Source organism: Lissotriton helveticus, chromosome 8 (genome assembly GCF_964261635.1).
Source record: "Lissotriton helveticus chromosome 8, aLisHel1.1, whole genome shotgun sequence".
Classification (NCBI taxonomy): Eukaryota; Metazoa; Chordata; class Amphibia; order Caudata; family Salamandridae; genus Lissotriton; species Lissotriton helveticus.
Window position 1 is genome coordinate 152,059,758 of NC_136069.1, and position 17,305 is coordinate 152,077,062.

Genomic DNA, 17,305 nt, shown 5'->3' on the forward strand with positions numbered 1-17,305 from the left:
GCTCCACCCCCTGAGGTGGTCTGATGACCAAGCCCCCACCTGACAATGGGGAAGAGGAGCCCTGTAAACAGAATGCTCCAAAAAAAAACAGAACCAGTTCAGGATGGTTCCCCAAGCCCTGTGCCAAGGGAAGAACAAAGGAAAATGGGGTATATATGCAGGGGCTGTGACCACCCCATGGAAATGTACTTCCTTGTGACTTGGGGGGGACTTGCTGTTGCTGGGCCCCAGGAGAAACTGCCAGGGGGGACTGCCTCCCTGCTGGAGGACCCTGTGAGCTGGCCTGCCTGGGCCCAGTCTTTCCCCTTGACCTTTGGGGTCCCAGCCCCTCGTGAGCACTGCACCTTTATTTTTATGCTCCAGGACAAGGGGGGTGCTTTGTTTTAATTGGCAGCACTGGGCTGTGACATCTTTGGAGGGAATCCCAACATAGGGATTCCCCTGCCTTGCCAGGGAAAGCGAGAGCCCACCCTGCTGTTTTTGCGTTCCTAGGAGGAGCGGGAGTTCCCCCGCATTGTGGATACTTCTGCAACAAAGCGGGAGCCTACTCCACATTTATGCCCAAAGTGATGCAGACATAATGTGTTTATGCCTGCAGAGATTGTATAATGTGGTTTTTGCCCAAAGTGATGCAGACATAATGTGTATATGCCTACAGAGATTGCATAATGTGTTTTATGCCCAAAGTGATGCAGACATAATGTGTTTATGTTGCTAATGCTAATGCTGAATACAGTTTTAGCCAGTAGTTACTGGTTGTGCTATTTTCCTACTTGTGCTTTGTGATAGTTCTGACAGTTGCCAGATTGGCCCTGTCATGAATATAATCCCCTATGAATATTGCCTAGTGCCAGTCGGCACAGTGTATATGTGTGATTATGATTTTAATGTGTTTTGGATAATACAAAGGCTATTTGTTATATAAACTTGTGTGGAGTTTCTTTTGTGGTGTGCCTAGTGTGTAGATGCTATGTGTGTGTGTGTTGCGTAAACGCTTTACACATTACCTCTGGGATAAGCCTCATTGCTCGTGCCAAGCTACCAAGGGGGTGAGCAGGGGTTATCTTCAGCCTTGACACTGTGCCTCATGGAAACAGTTCAGACAGAACTGCCAAGCCAGCCACGTAGGGTGAGGAACAGAATGCTGAATAAGTCATACATTCACCCCAGTCAAGAGATCTGGGTTAAATCCATCATTCTTTTGCTCACCATGTGATCCCAGTTTGGACCCAGGCATTTGCAAATAAATCTTGGCCCTGTGCCTCATGGGCACTCCCTGGACCTGAAACAAGCATCCTTGGCCCGGTTTCTGGGTATTACCCTTCATCAGCCAGGCTAGCTTGAATCCAGTGGCACAGTGAGCAAGGGACCCACGTCTGGGCATACCCATCCCACTTAGTGTGAAAAGTGCTATGCAAACAAATGATGGACGAAATGCTGAATAAATCATACATTCACCCCCCTGTCAAGAGATCTTGGTTAAATCCATTGTTCTTTTGCTCACCATGCCACCCCAGTTTAGACTCAGCCATATGCAAAGCAGCCTTGACCCTGTGCCTCATGGAAACAGTCCAGACTGAACTGCTAAGCCAGGTCCTCCCTGGACCCGAAACAAGCATCCTAGGACCGTTTCTGGGTATTACCCTTCATCAGCCAGGCTAGCTTAAATCCAGTGGCACAGTGAGCAAAGGACCCATGTCTGGGCATACACATCCCACTTAGGGTGAAAAGTGCTATGCAAACAAACACTTTCCAGCTGCATTTCTGCCTTTCCTGCCTAACCAGTTCCTAGGGTTTAGGGGTGAACGTGTCAGGTGGTGTTAGCACAAGTCAAGTAGAGATTTCAAGAGTCAAAGTTTTAAAAGTAATCCCTGATGACTCATGATAAATTCTTAGAAAGTTCAAACAAAGTTATTGTTAGCTCTCTTTGAAATTTAGACCTTTAACTTTAGGCACATTTCTAATCATAAAGGTACACAGGTGGAGTAATGACTCCAAAAATTCCTCCCTACTCACATATTATTGAACAAACACCACAGAGGGGATAAATAAACTCTTTTGGGAGATTTTTATCAGAGTCCCATATATCTGCTGCAGAGCAGGAGTGAGGGCCTCACAATGGAGCTCAAGCGCCTCGCCTTCCTGGGCCTTGCCCTGGTGACCGCAGGCCTCAGCAGCAGCATAGCAGCTCAGGCACCAGGTATGTACATATATAGGTTCTATAGGAGCCCATGTAACTGAAGGCAATGATGATAGTATAAGAAAAAACATATTTTATTGTATGTATTGATTTGTCAAGAATTGCAGGAATCTGAAAGTCCATTCCTGAAAGAAATAAGTTAATGGTGGCTGCCAGAGAAAGGAAACAGAGGACCACAACAGCATTAAAACGACCATACTTAAGTCATGACATGTAGTCTTTGCACACTTCCAACAAATGGACATTTTAGTTTCACAATTTCCGATGCATCATTGTTTTTACAAGTTTTACTGGAACTAAAGGCGATAAAAACATTGAAAATATTTGTGGGAGAAGAATAAACAAGTTTCGGGAATAATTGTATCATTATTTTTAGAATTTCAAATATAGCATTCCGAATTACGTCATCTGGTGTTACAGGCGTGTGGTAAAGCCTGGATATTTGGTGAAGTAGATCCAACTTCGAACCTCGGTTTATTATGCAAGAAAAAGGGCGTGAGCGCCACAGGTCACGGTGAGGTCACCTGTCAGCAGGGCATCCTGAGATTGGCAAATTTGGCCCCTTAGATTCTTAAAAGTGTTTGGCACCTGTTGAAGTGGAGCCCAGTGTCCCACCTCTATTGCATGTGGCTCTCTTGTTTTTTAGGGGAAATGTTCAGAATTTCCCTTATTTGAACTTTAACCTCACACTTGGTGAACCTATCCACCACTGTCATCCCCGGCATCCAGCAGGACATCGTTAGCATACAGGGGAAAGATGTGATGTGTGTCGGCAGCTGTAATCCCTTTCTCTCTGGCCTTCGCTCGCAGCTGGCATGCCAGGGGCTCCATGGTGAGGGCAAATAATAACACTGACAGCAGGCACCCCTGCCTAGTACCTCAGCCCTCTACTCACCCTTAGCTCGAGGTCACTTCACCTGTCCTTATTCTGGCAGTCAGATCGGTATTCAACAGTCAGATCCACCTCGTAAATTAAAGTCCAAACTTCAAGTAGGTTCCTCTCTTACTGACGTCATAAAATCGGGAAAAGGAGGAGCGAATGTAATGCCAGCAAGGGGTTACAGGCTCTTTTCACAGAAGCAAGGGTTCTATGTCAATATCAGCCCAAATACCACAACATTAGCGCATTTGAGTGTTTTTTTAAAGAAAAAAAAGTCCGTGGTTCTGTTATTACTGCTCCTGGGGCAAATAGGTACATACAGCATGCAGATACCTTCCAACTGAATCATAAAGGTCGGGTTCTCACTTGAACGTCTGCATCCTGGCTGCTATTTTATGGAAAGGCCATTAAAAAGTATTAGGCACTTAGTTCAATTCCATTAGCCATTTAAAAGCAAGGGTTCAATTGATGGCCAGGAGCAAATGGCCAATTTTAATACTCTGTATGGAGGCAGATTATGGCCCAAGTCTTACTGTGGGAAAGTAACATATTTTCCCCTGTCTTGAAGTCTAATGCCAGTGAATCCCATATGCTACTTTAATTGTCTTGGCTGAGTTTCACCAACCCATGTGTAAGTGCCAGACTACTGCATGCCATCTGGATGCCATGTTCTACCAAATGGCATTGATTTAACAGCCTAATTTACTTTAGATGTTGAAGTCCTGATACCCCCCAACTAAATCAAATGAGATGAAGTACTAGATCACAACAACTCTATACAGAAACCTAGGCAAGAATATGGGTTACCTATTAACTAAACATCACTTAGAAATGTTCATTTACAGATATTACAGGATTACATCTTTCTTTCTGAGACTTCCCTCAGTGGAATACACTCTTTAAATGTAATGATTCCTACCTTTTCTGAGCAAGAATAAGAAGCCTCTTACCAAAGGTCCTTCCTGCATCTGGCAGTATTTCTATAGAGCAGTACTTAATTATATAACAATTGTTCAGGCTATCTTAAAATTCAAATGTGAGCCTGCAGACAAAACATTCTCTTATATTTTGATCAAAACCTACAATATCGTCTTTGGAACAACCGTGTGGTACTATGACCAGATCTAGGTACAAATAGGAGCTAAATTTGAACAGTACATGGCAGATTTACCACTTTATTAAATAGATGCAAATGTGCATATAAAAATATACACAACTGCTTAGGGTTAAATGGTGTAAATAGAAATTACTGTTCTACTACCAAACATCTAAGATTGACTTATACTCACGTTTGTGCTAGTAGCAGTGTAATATTGGCATTATTGGTCTTTAAACTATGTTTGCTAACTTCATTTAGGAAATTAATAGGAATATCATTCTCACAGCGTTTAATTAATCAAGAAAAGTAAACAGCCATGAGGTAAATATAGTATTTATAACTTTTACTGCAACAACGATTTTTCTGCCTAAATATATGACCACTGTGAATTGGTGTCTTAATCCTTTCTCTAAAGGTACCAACTTGAAGGCCAAGGGTAATAATAGTTTTGCATCCCCCATATTCTCCATCAAGAGGTGACACCAGCTCACTCACATGTAAGCATCTAATCGATCCAGGAAAGACATCTACCTGTTAACAGATTCCAAAACAGCATAAAAACAATTTAATTTCAAAATAAGGGCTGGGCAGACCGGGGAGAGCCTTAGATCAAAGGGGATGTGAGCAGCTTCACATTGCAGGGGTGGGATTTGCTATGATGCTCTTGGGGCTGGAGTGAGCTGGTTTTAGGAGCTCAGTGGTCAGTTCTGCCATTTTAGAAAACTGTGGCACAACAAATTGTTGGGTTGTTTTAAATAAAGCAGCTTGGTTGAGAAAGGGGTATCCAGGTTCAGAGATGGCTGCTTATTTCAGAGTCAGGGATGCAGCTTCCCTTCCAAGAGGTAATGGAAGAGCAGAAATAGCATTGAGCCCACCTCGGGGAGGTCCTTTTATATGCAAAGACAGTGCTCCTGGAAATTGATTGTGTTGATGTCCATGACCCAGAGGAGTACTGTATTCCAAGGATATTTCTCCAGCTGTGTAGAATTTGATTTAATGTGAACATTGCAATCAGGTTGGCGCTGACATGGGCACCTAAAAGCCAGTGACCAGTGGATTGTGCACCGGTTTACAGATGCTGGGAGAAGATTGCTGCTCTAGAGTGGCCTGTAGCAAAGGAGAATGTTGTAGGAGGCCACCATTATGGAGGAGTGTTTAAGTCCCACCATCAACAGTGATTAAGCACCATACAGAATAACCCCCTCAGTGGAGCGGATGAGAGAGGAATTACAGTGCACAGTGGCCTTTTCGCTCTTGCCATTGGATGTTTTCCATTTTTCATGCCTAATATTGATCAGTGTGCCATTATACACCAAACGAGATAACCAATGAAGCTCCCAGAGACAAGAGGGACTTTTCTTTTTTACCTGTAAAAGCAATTCTAGAAAAAGGGCTCATAGTTAGGATCAAGATGTGGTAAAGCACAAAAGGGTTATGCTGACACAGGGTGAGTCCATGATCATATAAATATGAGGTATGTACTCGACAATTTCAAAGACTGTGCAACTAAAACTGAGAATGAGGTGTGTTGAGGTGTGTTACACTATACACTGACTGGCAGTGTTGGAGAAAGGGATAATTGAAGAAAAAAACACAGCAGAATTCTATGAATCATGCAAAGAGAATTGCCTCCATCCCAAACCATGAAAATAAGGTGAAATATTTTGAGAATTCAACAATAATTTTCACTTCATAATCTTCAGGGCTTGATCATATATTGTTGCACAAATAGTGTTTCTGCTGGAAAGCAATTGAACTTCAATAGATATTATAATCTGGATAGGAGGGGGGTGGGCACACACTGACCCACACTCCAGCCCTCAGTTTGCCACAATGCAGCATAATAAATGCAATGCATGATAATACTCCAGCGAAATTTGAAGTAAGCATGTAGCATGAACTGCATTGACCAGAATGCTAAGGGGGAACTGTGCTGGGAGGGGAAGCAGTGTGCTCCCACCCCTTCCTGTTTGAAAAGGCTCCCTTGAGCCATTGAGCTGACAAGCTTGTGGAGATGCACCTGTGCACCTGTGAGAGGTACTGAGATCTGAAAAGATTGTGGCAACCTGCTCAGCACCCCCAAATTAAGTAAGTTTTTATCTGTACTGATGATGAATGATATCCATCATCATAGACACGTGTCTACAGATTTCCAGCACTAACCGCCAACAACTTTGGTGGGATACTCCAGCGAAATTTGAAGTAAGCATGTACCATGAACTGCATTGACCAGAATGCTAAGGGACGAACTGTGCTGGGAGGTGAAGCAGTGTGCTCCCAACCCTTCCAGATATTATAATCTATACACTCGCATGCAAGCCTCATTCATCTACATTCAAATTCTCACCATTCGTATGAGGGAGATATACATGTAAACCCAAGATCAACAATCTGGAAACAATGTTTGTAAAAAATATATATAGATCTATTTATCCATGATGATATCATACATTACATAAATCATTTCATACCTAGTCTTTGACTTAAACCATTCCTAACATCAAATCTAAAATAATTCATAACATAGTATATGTTTTAAAAATAACTGGATTAAAATGAGAGTACATCAAAAAGACAAAGAAATATGTCATTATAATGCACACATCAATGATCTCACATTAATTAAGACCGGAGTCCGAAACTGCAGTAGTTATATTAATTGCATGCATGGCAGTTTTTTTTTTTTTGTTTTTTTTTTGTGGCCATCGTTGCTAGTCTCAGGGAGTCAAGGTGGCTCAGTGCTATTTGTTTTAGAACTTTTTTAGAAATTTCGCTCATTAGTTCTGGGTTGTTATAGTATTGAGAAATACTATAACAACCCAGAACTAATGAGCGAAATTTCTAAAAAAGTTCTAAAACAAATAGCACTGAGCCACCTTGACTCCCTGAGACTAGCAACGATGGCCACAAAAAAAACTGCCATGCATGCAATTTTGATCCAGCAGACCCTGAAAATTCAGCCATATCTCACACTGGAGATTTCCACCTACGAAAAGATGCTCCTAACAAGGTTCAGATTGAACCTATTTTTCAGACTGGTGACTTTCCCTGATAAAAACAACTGGAGCACCCAAATGGCCCTGTGCCCCTGTGATGATCATTCTCACCAGTCCACCATCCATACAGTACTTTTCTGTAAGTTCTATCACCCACATCGAAAGACATGGCTTATTCCTTTATTAAGAAAATGGGGTTATAGGCAGTGTCGCCCAGCGATGTTATCACTTCAACTTTTGGACTCTGAATGTACGGTATACCATGTACTAAACTTTTTTAAATGTATCATGAGACATAGGAATAATTTGTAAAATCGTAATTCATTACCTTCTTCCTCTTCGTAATGTCTTAAAACCTAAATGTAATCACCTTTTAAACGAATGTTTTTAATATCATGTTATCTTTTATGGCTTTTTCAAACTGTAAAAACCGAATAAAGATCATTATCATTATCATACCTAGTCTTTGACTTAAACCATTCCTAACATCAAATCTAAAATAATTCATAACATAGTATATGTTTTAAAAATAACTGGATTAAAATGAGAGTACATCAAAAAGACAAAGAAATATGTCATTATAATGCACACATCAATGATCTCACAATAATTAAGACCGGAGTCCGAAACTGCAGTAGTTATAATTTTGTAATTCCAGCCTACACACGGATTGTGTTCCTGAGACGTGTGTCGACGCGTTTTGATGGTTAACCTTATAACACCATCTTTATCAAGACTGACATTTTTGACTCTCAATTAAAATAATCTTGCCCAGAACATTTGTCCACACCTCTTGAATAATATTAGGATGAGGATACAAGAGTACTTTGTATCCAAGCGTAGGCATGCAAGGCTGGGGCTATCACCTCCGTCTTGCGTTCTCTCCTCGCTCAAATATTAGGGGCAGATTTACAGGCCCCTTGCTCCACTTTTACGTCATTTTTAACATGGGAAAAGTGTCGCAAAAGTGGCTCAAGGGGCACGTAAATCTGCCCCTTAGTGTTATCTTATTTTTACAGATAGCTGGCATCAGTGATGTATTGCCCCGTGTGGGCTTCTGTCACTTCACAAATAAAAACAATTTCCAGCGCTGTGTCTGCAGGCGTTCCTCTTCATCTAATCGCTATGGTGACTGGATAGCTTCTTCCTTCTGCGATCTGCAATTCGCCTCTTTTAATTAGAGGGGCATATTACCAAGGGTGGCGATAGGCAATTATCGCCGGTTTAGTGGCCGTTTTCAGCCGCTAAGCGGTGATAATTCTATCGCTCTAGTAGCATGCTGTCGCTAACTGATGTTAGCGACAGCTTTTAGGCGATAGCGAGCGGTTTGGGGCCCGTTTTGCATGTCAGCGATATTTATCGCTAATGACATGCAAAATGGGCGTACCCAACCTGTCAGCGACTGCAAGCAGTCACTAACATCGCTATCGCCTATAAGCAAGGCAGGCGTAGCGATGGGAATATTCCCGCTATCGCCAAAAACTAACGCCTGCTCAGACCAGTTCTTAGCCATGTTATCCAATGGGAGTTCGATAACATGGCTAAGAGCATTTCGTCGCTAATGCGAGAATATCGCTGTATTCTCAGCGATATTCACGCATTTCGCCTGATTTTTATTGCTTTTGAGATAAACCTTGCTAATAGCAAGTTATCTCAGCGATAAAAAACGGTGATGCACGGCGATAAAAATATTGCCCCAAAACCTACTTAGCGATAAATATCGCTATTTGTTGGTAATATGCCCCAGAGTCTTTTATTTAATTAGAGTAGGTCTGCGTGCAAGCGCGTAGCGTCACTCGTCCGATTTCTTTCATATATTGACAGTCAGGTGTAGTGCTAAGATTTGTACACTCTGGATTTCAGCTCAGATTCGACCCGTGTGGTGTAGATGACAAGTACTAAACAGAGGGAAGGGATAGAAAGAGCAGCTGGCAAAAGAACACACTCCTCAACTCTCTGGAAACACATTTGTCACCATACTTGAGCAGAGACAAAAACACTGAGGAGAGAAGAAAGAACTGCAGCCAGTTTAAATGAGCTTACTGCAAAGGGCCTTGATGCATCGCTGTGGGTCCCTGCATGGATGGAGCTAAAGCATGCTGACTCCTGCTGCACACAAGTGGAGGCACCACAAGACTTTCCGTAGTCCTGAGATGGTAGTGCCAGTGCTGAAGCTAGAGTTTCATGACTGTGTCTCCTTCAATACTGATTAAACGTGAAATATATATGATGTGAATCTTCCTGTCTGCAGGTGATGAGGACTTTCTTTCATAACTGAGTTTTACTCTAGTGGGCAAGTATGAAATAAAAACTCGGAGGACTTCAAATGAACATATGGTTGTCTAGGAATTTGGTATTGTTTAGTCTTCCCCTTCCCCCCTATTTAGACTACGGTCCTCAACTATGGCTCCAGTTATTCGTTTTGGAGAAAAATGCTAGAGATATGCATACAAATACGTTTATGTTTTCTATTTTCTTGCACATGGGAGGTGCCAATTTCGTTTTTTTCTGAGTTTCCATGCTAACTTGTGCTTAGTGTTGTATGCTCAATAATAGCTGGTGAAAACTACAAGGAGCTTCGAGAGACAGAAACTGTGTGACAGTGCAGTACATGAAAGGCAAGGAATGTAATAAGCAAATAGTTTAGCAGGGTTAGTTTAGGAACATAGCAGTTTAGTTCATCCCTCTAAAACTGTTACAACTGCAATCAAAGTAGAAAGCTGAAAAAGACAGAGAAGAGAGAACTTCCTGCTTGAATGAACTTGCATATTTGGAGTGAAGGACTGTAGCGCAGATTCAAAAGCTTTAGCCTGGCTCTGCTGAATGTGGAAGCTACTTCAAGTGCCAAGGGAGCTAGCTTCTTGCTGATCCCAAATGCCTTCATATCTGAGAAATGTCTAAGATTCTGAGAAAAGAGACAGATAGGTCGACTTGGAAAACAATTGTGGTAATTCCACAATTGCCTATGATTTCGACTGGAAGTGGTGAGAAGCCCTTTCATCAATTGCAAGCAGGACCATGTATATTTGACCAATTCCCTGAAATGTTCTTTCGGAGGCCTAGGGAAGAAGTTACAAAAATCACAAGGAGTTGTGGGACGTATTGCAACTGGAAACTGTAAACTGGTTTTAAAAGATCACGCCCTGCAAAACTTTGCCTTTTTCATAAATAGTTTAAAAAAAAAATGTCCTACTACATTTTAAGAACACAAACATGTCTAAAATTATTTTAATTTAAACTGTTTTCCAATGGGCATTGCTCCTTTTCAGAGTAAAAAAAAAATGCAGTGCTACCCACTACTGACCAATTTTGAAACTCAGAGCCTGATTTCTATGTTAGTGGAAAGGGAACTCCATTGTGGTGGGGTCGGTCCTCACCACAATGGAGTTCCCTTCCCACCAACATAGTGGTTCGATTGACATACCTATCTGTGGGCAGACGTTCAGTTTGGCCAGGGCGGAGACTACTCTGTCTCTGCCATGGGCAACCTTCTCCTATGGCCCTGCAGAGTGAGAGCCATCGGAGAAATGGCTACATGTCAACCCACCCAATTTAGATAGATATGTAATCTTTTTATACCGTGTTTCAACACCAGGCAAAACCTGGCGGTGAGGGACAGTACAACTGTAATAATGCTCTCCCTGCAATGTGAAAAGACTCCCATGATGGGGGTGGGGAGGGAACGATTACTATTTTTCTTTACAAAAAGAAAATCCAGTTTCAGGATTTTCTTTTTGTAAAGATAAAAAGAATACTCTGTGCTATAGGGCTGAGTCCTGCTGATGCATCCTAGCAGCGCAGAGTATAATGCATTGACAGGAACTGGAATGACAACAGTTCCTGGCAGTGTTTTGGCTGTCATTTATACATTAGATGTCTGGCCCCTCTGACGTGTGGACGCTGTAATTTACTCCATCCCCATGGCAAACCTTCTACCCTGATACAAATCAGGGCCTTAGTCACTACATTGCTTTTAACCCTTCGCATGCTGGTGACGAACCCCAGCCGTCACGCTCCGCGGTGCTCGTGTGCGGATGACGGCTGGGGTTCTTCACGGCCCCGCCCTATTCGTTTGTTTACCGCACAGTGGCGAAAACGGGCCAGCATGGAAGGGGTTAATGTTACTATCAAATATTGCCTTTTTATTTCAAAAGCATTTCAATCTTTTTTTTCAATTACCCCTAACCTCTAGATTTATTTAATTTTTATGCCATTCGATTATTATTTCAGTTTTTTTAACTAAGTTGGTCTGAGAATGTTTTACTTTTAATGTATTATTGCTATGGTGTTTTTTCATATATCATATGCAGTTTTCTCTGTTTAAACTATTGCTGCTTCTTCCAAGCTACCAAGGATAAGCTTGGATTTTTTTTAACAGGAAACTGTACACGTTTTGGGAAATAGATTGTTTGGACTTCTCATGGGCTAAGACATAGCTCACACTAAATGCACCCTCTTTCCTAGATAGTTTAAGAATTAAATTTCCTATTGTACCTGGGGGCATATGTACAAGCCCATATCGCCACTGGAACAGCACTTTCCTTGACAATGTGGTGGCATAGCACCATTTCCCATATTTACAAAGTGGAGCTAAGCCACTTAACATGGCTTAATGCCATCTTGTAAATATGCCCCTTTCCGCCACAGTCCTCTGCGGCACAGGGGGGTGCAATAGGTGTTTCTGTGGGTGTTCCACAACAACACCCATTGCTTTTTGATGCTGCCCCAGATGTATAAGGCATGGACTACCAGGTGTTAGAACGGCGATGCAAGGAGAAATTATTAATTTCTCTTTAATTTTTAGCAAATTGTCATGAATGATTGTTTATGTGCAGAAAGGTGTAAATTCGTTTAGTGCAGGAAGGTGTCCCTTCCTGCACATAAACAATTGCCCATGCAGACCCTTGCAACATGGCAGCAGGGTGACTGCACTGGCGGTAGGCAGCTTATTTGCGCAAGTGCTAAGGGAAACACAGGGGTGCACCATATTCTTGTAAACAAGGGGCATCCCTGAATTTAAAAAAAGGCAGAGTGTGGCGCTGCTGAATTTGGCGCAGCTCTGCGTGCCAACATTTTTTTGTAAATACACCCCACGTTTTTCTATAGAAAACATACATTTGTCACCAACAGCATAGGTGCTATGACAAGCCTTTGTGCAACATTAGTCAGATGAATCCTACGTTAACTTCAGTAGTAGAACTTGAATCTCCACCAATTGGATAGTCCACAGGTGGATAAGCTATCAGTAAATACTGAGGCTTGTAGAGCCTTTTGGACTTTTTTAACATACATATTTTCTTCACAGAACCAAATAATTAAATAGATGAAGAGCATGCCTTGCTACATCAACTTAAGCTCATTTCCTGTTCCTAGAGCTTTATGTTCATGGAAAGCCCCTTTTACTACTGTGAGCAGCTGTGGGTCAGAATTCAGGTAGTACAGTGATGACACCCCTAAAATCGTCTGATCCTTTGATGTGCATTGATCGAATAGGGGTTCAGAGTGATACTGGGGAAACATACATGGGTTCAGAATCAGTTCAAAACATGTGAGTGCATTCTGTATAACTCAATACTGTTTTTTACTTCTATTTTATTTTTTGATAAACAGATGAAGCCAGGTGCTATGTGCATCCAAGAGCACGAATAAACTGTGGTCCTCCAGGAATCACAGCCGAAGAATGCAAGAGTAATGGATGTTGTTTTGATTCAAGCATTTCCAATGCAATCTGGTGCTTTAAACCATCTGCTCCTCTGACTCCAGCACCACCAGCTCCACCATCTAAAGCTCCAGCACCACCCCCTCCACCACCTCCACCGCCTCCACCTCCACCACCACCTGGTCCCCCTCAACCTGGTCCCCCTCCACCTGGTCCCCCTCCACCTGGTCCCCCTCAACCTGGTCCCCCTCCTCCACCGCCTGGCTTCCCTCCTGGTCCTCCTCCTGGTTTCAATCCTGGCCCTCCTCCCGGTTTCCGACCTGGCCCTCCTCCCGGTTTCCGTCCTGGCCCTCCTCACGATTACCGTCCTGGCCCTCCTCCTGGTTTCGGTCCTGGCCCTCCTCCCGGTTTCCGTCCTGGTCCTCCTCCTGGTTTCGGTCCTGGCCCTCCTCCTGGTTACCGTCCTGGCCCTCCTCCTGGTTTTCCTCCTGGGCCTCCCCCTCCCGGTTATGATCTATCTGGTCCAGGTGCTCCTCCTCCAGGACCTCCTCCACGTGGCCCGGGTCATCAAGAACCAGATGAAGGTAATGTTTTGACCATATTTTGGACACTTTGAGTCACATGGATTGATCTGTAGGGTAATAAGTGCCACTGAATCCTGGCCTGTCCTGGGACATTGGCTACTCATATTCTATTTAAAAAACGTAAGTGATTGAGGCATTTTGTTGATTGACTACCCATAAGCTAACTTAAAGTAGTGTAAAAACGTGCAAGTAGGGCTAGATCTATTCCACTTTACATGTAGGAAGATGCACTGGGTACAGTCTGCAAAGGGGTGCCTCTCAGGCTTACAAACAGCAACTATTCTCAATACCAATGGGAATGCGAGTGCCAAAGAGTCACTTCTCCTAGGCTGACATACTCTCTTATATCTACCTCCTAAAAACTAATGTAAAGTGTAATAATATTCACTTAATGGAGGCCTTTATACATTTACTGAGCTGTCAGCAAACTCAGCAAGAGCAGAGTTTATTGTAAAAATATTGTGTTACTCCAATCATCCATGCATTTAATCCTAAACACTTTTTTATTTTATTTCTTATCAAATCGTGATTGCTTTTAGTTTCAGTGAAGTACAGGTTCAAAGGCTATGGAACATCTCATATAACTGTTTTCAGTACCAGTGTGAGCTCATGCACACATTAATAACAGTACAAAGTATACTTCTGAAGTTACACATAAAGGAAAGAAATAAGAATGCAAACATGATGCACACCCAAAAAAACACTGGTAATTCCCCCTTCCTTGCCATCTGAGTAGCTTTTTGCCAATCGCAGCACTCTCAAGTTCCACAGATCCATGCATTTGTAGTCCTGATTTTATAATGGAATAATTGAGGCTAAATGTCCCAGAATTCAAGTTAAAACCTGAACTGGTTGAGCTACTCAAACATGGAACAGGGAAACTTGAGAGTGCCGTGATTTTGGGCCACATATGCTACAGTTGTATTTGCATTTTTAATGTGCTAACTACCCCTGGTGAGGCACTGAAGTACTTTAGGTTGGACAGCATGCTCTTCCAGAATCCAAGATTTCTGGTAAGTACAGTGTTATTTTTTTTTTTGGTATTGGAAGTAGACATTTGTCATCATGCAAACCATTCCATACTTCAGTTTCTCTGTGGTAGATTACAGTAATAGGAATTAGGTGTGACCATTATTGAGGAAAGGGGGGATATGTGAGTTCATGCTGATGCTCGGTGCAGTTAATTGATGAGCTAGTGGATATTACACGTTCTTTTTGTATGTCCACTGTACAAAATCCCGAGGCTTAAATGGTTAGTCCATGTCTGCAGGCAGATGGGTATCCGATGCCACCCAGAGGCGCTACGCATTTTTAAAACAGATTCAAGGCCACTAATAGATTGCGCAGTAGCCGAATTTCTGGGGAAAATGTGGCTTATTAGGAGGCTCAGATTGAAGAATGGAGAAACAGCTTTCCGCAGTTCTTAACTAGATACCTATCCCTATTAGTCCATAGCCATAGCATGTGCCTCAAATTATCAATAGCATTTGAACTTGTAACTATGTAACTGTGATTATGTACAAGAATTATATGCACAACATTCCTTGGGCTCTTTGTACTATGGAAACCCTGATGAACTATCTTTCTATGTATTGTTGCCCTGTATACCCGAGTCACCGTTTCTCTTTTAATGGCGCCAATTGATTAATATTGTAAGTTGTGCTTACAATGGTCTTTGTAATATGTATGTAATATTGTACCCTTGCACTAAATGCACTAGCACTTTTTCTTCCACCTCTCCAAGAGGTCCAATTTGTGAGAGCATTCTCCCGAGTATACTTCTGCGCAGGTCTTATTTTATTTGTATGAAGATTTTTACCAATGCATTGCCTGTAAGCCTAGCCGTTTTAATTGATGCAGCCATCCAACTGGAATATGGACATTGTGGTCATAATGTATTAGTGCTTTGATTTTAACAATGCATTGTTATATTATATGCTTCTGCACTTTTATGTAATTTTCGTAGGGCTCCAACAATTGTGAGTCTTTTATTTGGCATACTCGCACCCTACGTCTTAATTTTAATCTTTTTATGAAGATGATATGTTTTTAACTGTCAGCTAAGTTTGTCAGTAGAATGAAATAAGGCATTGTATGTGTTGGTGAATCCACTACTTTGTACTTTTTGCACTTTGATGGTCATAATGACTGAATAAAGTCTTTTGACTGACTGATATTAGGTGGTGTTCCAAAGATGGAGAGAAGTTTGATCTTTGAAATTAGTTATCAGCAAATTTACAGAAATACATTAATAGAGATAAGCGCAAACTTGCATGTGACTTTGAGAAGGTTTAGCTAAAGAGAAGAGGCATAAATCCTGTACCAAGTTAAAAAAATGAATTACAATTTAATAAAATATTTGGGGCCAAAACGATAAAAATCCAATCAGTAGAACCAGAGATAAGCAATTTCATAGTTTAAGTAAAAATAGTGCCTAGAAGCACAAAGTGCCAACTGTGGTTAACTTATCAGGCCGGACTGGGACAAACGCCAGTACTGATCCATTATTTAAATCATTTTAACCATAGATGCATAGAGCACAGGACAATGCATCTGAAAGCTCATTAGTAGCTACTAATGAGCTTTCTGATGTATTGTCCTGTGGTCAATGCATCTATGGTTAAAATGATTTGAATAATGGATCAGTACTGGCATTTTTTCTTGTTGTTTAGTATATAGGGCTCAGCCTTACTGATTGTGAGCCATACCCTTTATTGTTACTAGAGGACTGGGACAAATGTCACAAGTTCATGCCAACTGTGATAGAGCCCAAGTCATATACAGGGACCAAATTACACCCTCTGAACAAAGTACCTTAAATCCTGGCTGAAAAGCATTGCGAGATCCTGCATCGAGGATGCTTTGGATCCGAATCGTACTTCATCGTACGTACCGGGACGTTTACGGGTACAATTCGTATGGGAAATATGTTCCGTACGGCTATTTGTAAAGGGATTTTAACGAATCGGAATCGGCCCCTAAGTGTGATTACTGTACGTGAAATTTGGAGGTGAATAATCAATCAACGTAGTCATTTAACTTACATATGTATGACTTGAACGCCAATAGTAACCACTCTGTATTATCAAAGATAACCTTTTAGTACTATATCTGGCCTAAAATTCAAATGTTTAACTTGGTAGTGGGGTGCTTTGATTATGATGTTGGTTTGGCACCTGACCAACACAATTGTAAAGTTCTAGCCACATCACTTTATCTACCTGTGCTTGAAAGACATGAATATGTGTAATGTGCTATATAAAAACATTAACAAATGGTGAAGTATTGTCCCACTTACATGCTCCCTCTCCACCACTGTAATTTGTTCTTGTATGCACTACACAGAGTACTATGTACGGTTACGCAATACGGTAACTGTTTAAAGTGGCTCACTGCTTCTGAGAGTTCATTCTGTGCTACATCAAATACTGAAAATAAGTGTTTCACTAATTGTGGCCTCTAGATGTGCAACCACAGTATTAGTATGGGCCTAATCTCAATGTTGATATTCTGCTATATTTTTCAGAATGTTTTTAGAGAAACACCTTCACCGGATTTGTACTCTTCTGCCGAAGACAAACCAATCACCGAGACGTATCCTATATGCACAGACATCAAGCGCTGCAGACTCACTGCAACAAAGAATCGTTTGTGGTGCTAAAGGGATTCCGGATCTTAGCATTGGGCATTCACTGGCTTGCTATCAGCTGCATGCTGCACCATATCTTCTGCAACATATTAGTTGATCTGCTTTTTGCTAGGCAACAATCACACTTGTGTCATTTAAAAGCAATTGGAAACATCACATGGACATCAGCTATGGGTAGGTAGAAGTAGCAGCTCCTACCTCTGGTTAACCTTTAGTTAATCCTGCTAATGCTAGCTCC

The 17,305-nt window shown here is 41.8% G+C and overlaps 1 protein-coding gene across 1 annotated transcript; it reads left to right on the forward strand.

The window, feature by feature from the left end:
• The first annotated feature begins 2,118 nt into the window (after positions 1 to 2,118).
• Positions 2,119 to 17,097, forward strand: LOC144773713 (uncharacterized). Its single transcript, XM_078658857.1, has 3 exons — positions 2,119 to 2,200; positions 12,786 to 13,418; positions 16,945 to 17,097. Exons 1-3 carry the CDS (start codon positions 2,119 to 2,121, stop codon positions 16,953 to 16,955), a joined length of 726 nt encoding a protein of 241 aa, XP_078514983.1. The 3' UTR covers positions 16,956 to 17,097.
• Positions 17,098 to 17,305: the final 208 nt, after the last annotated feature.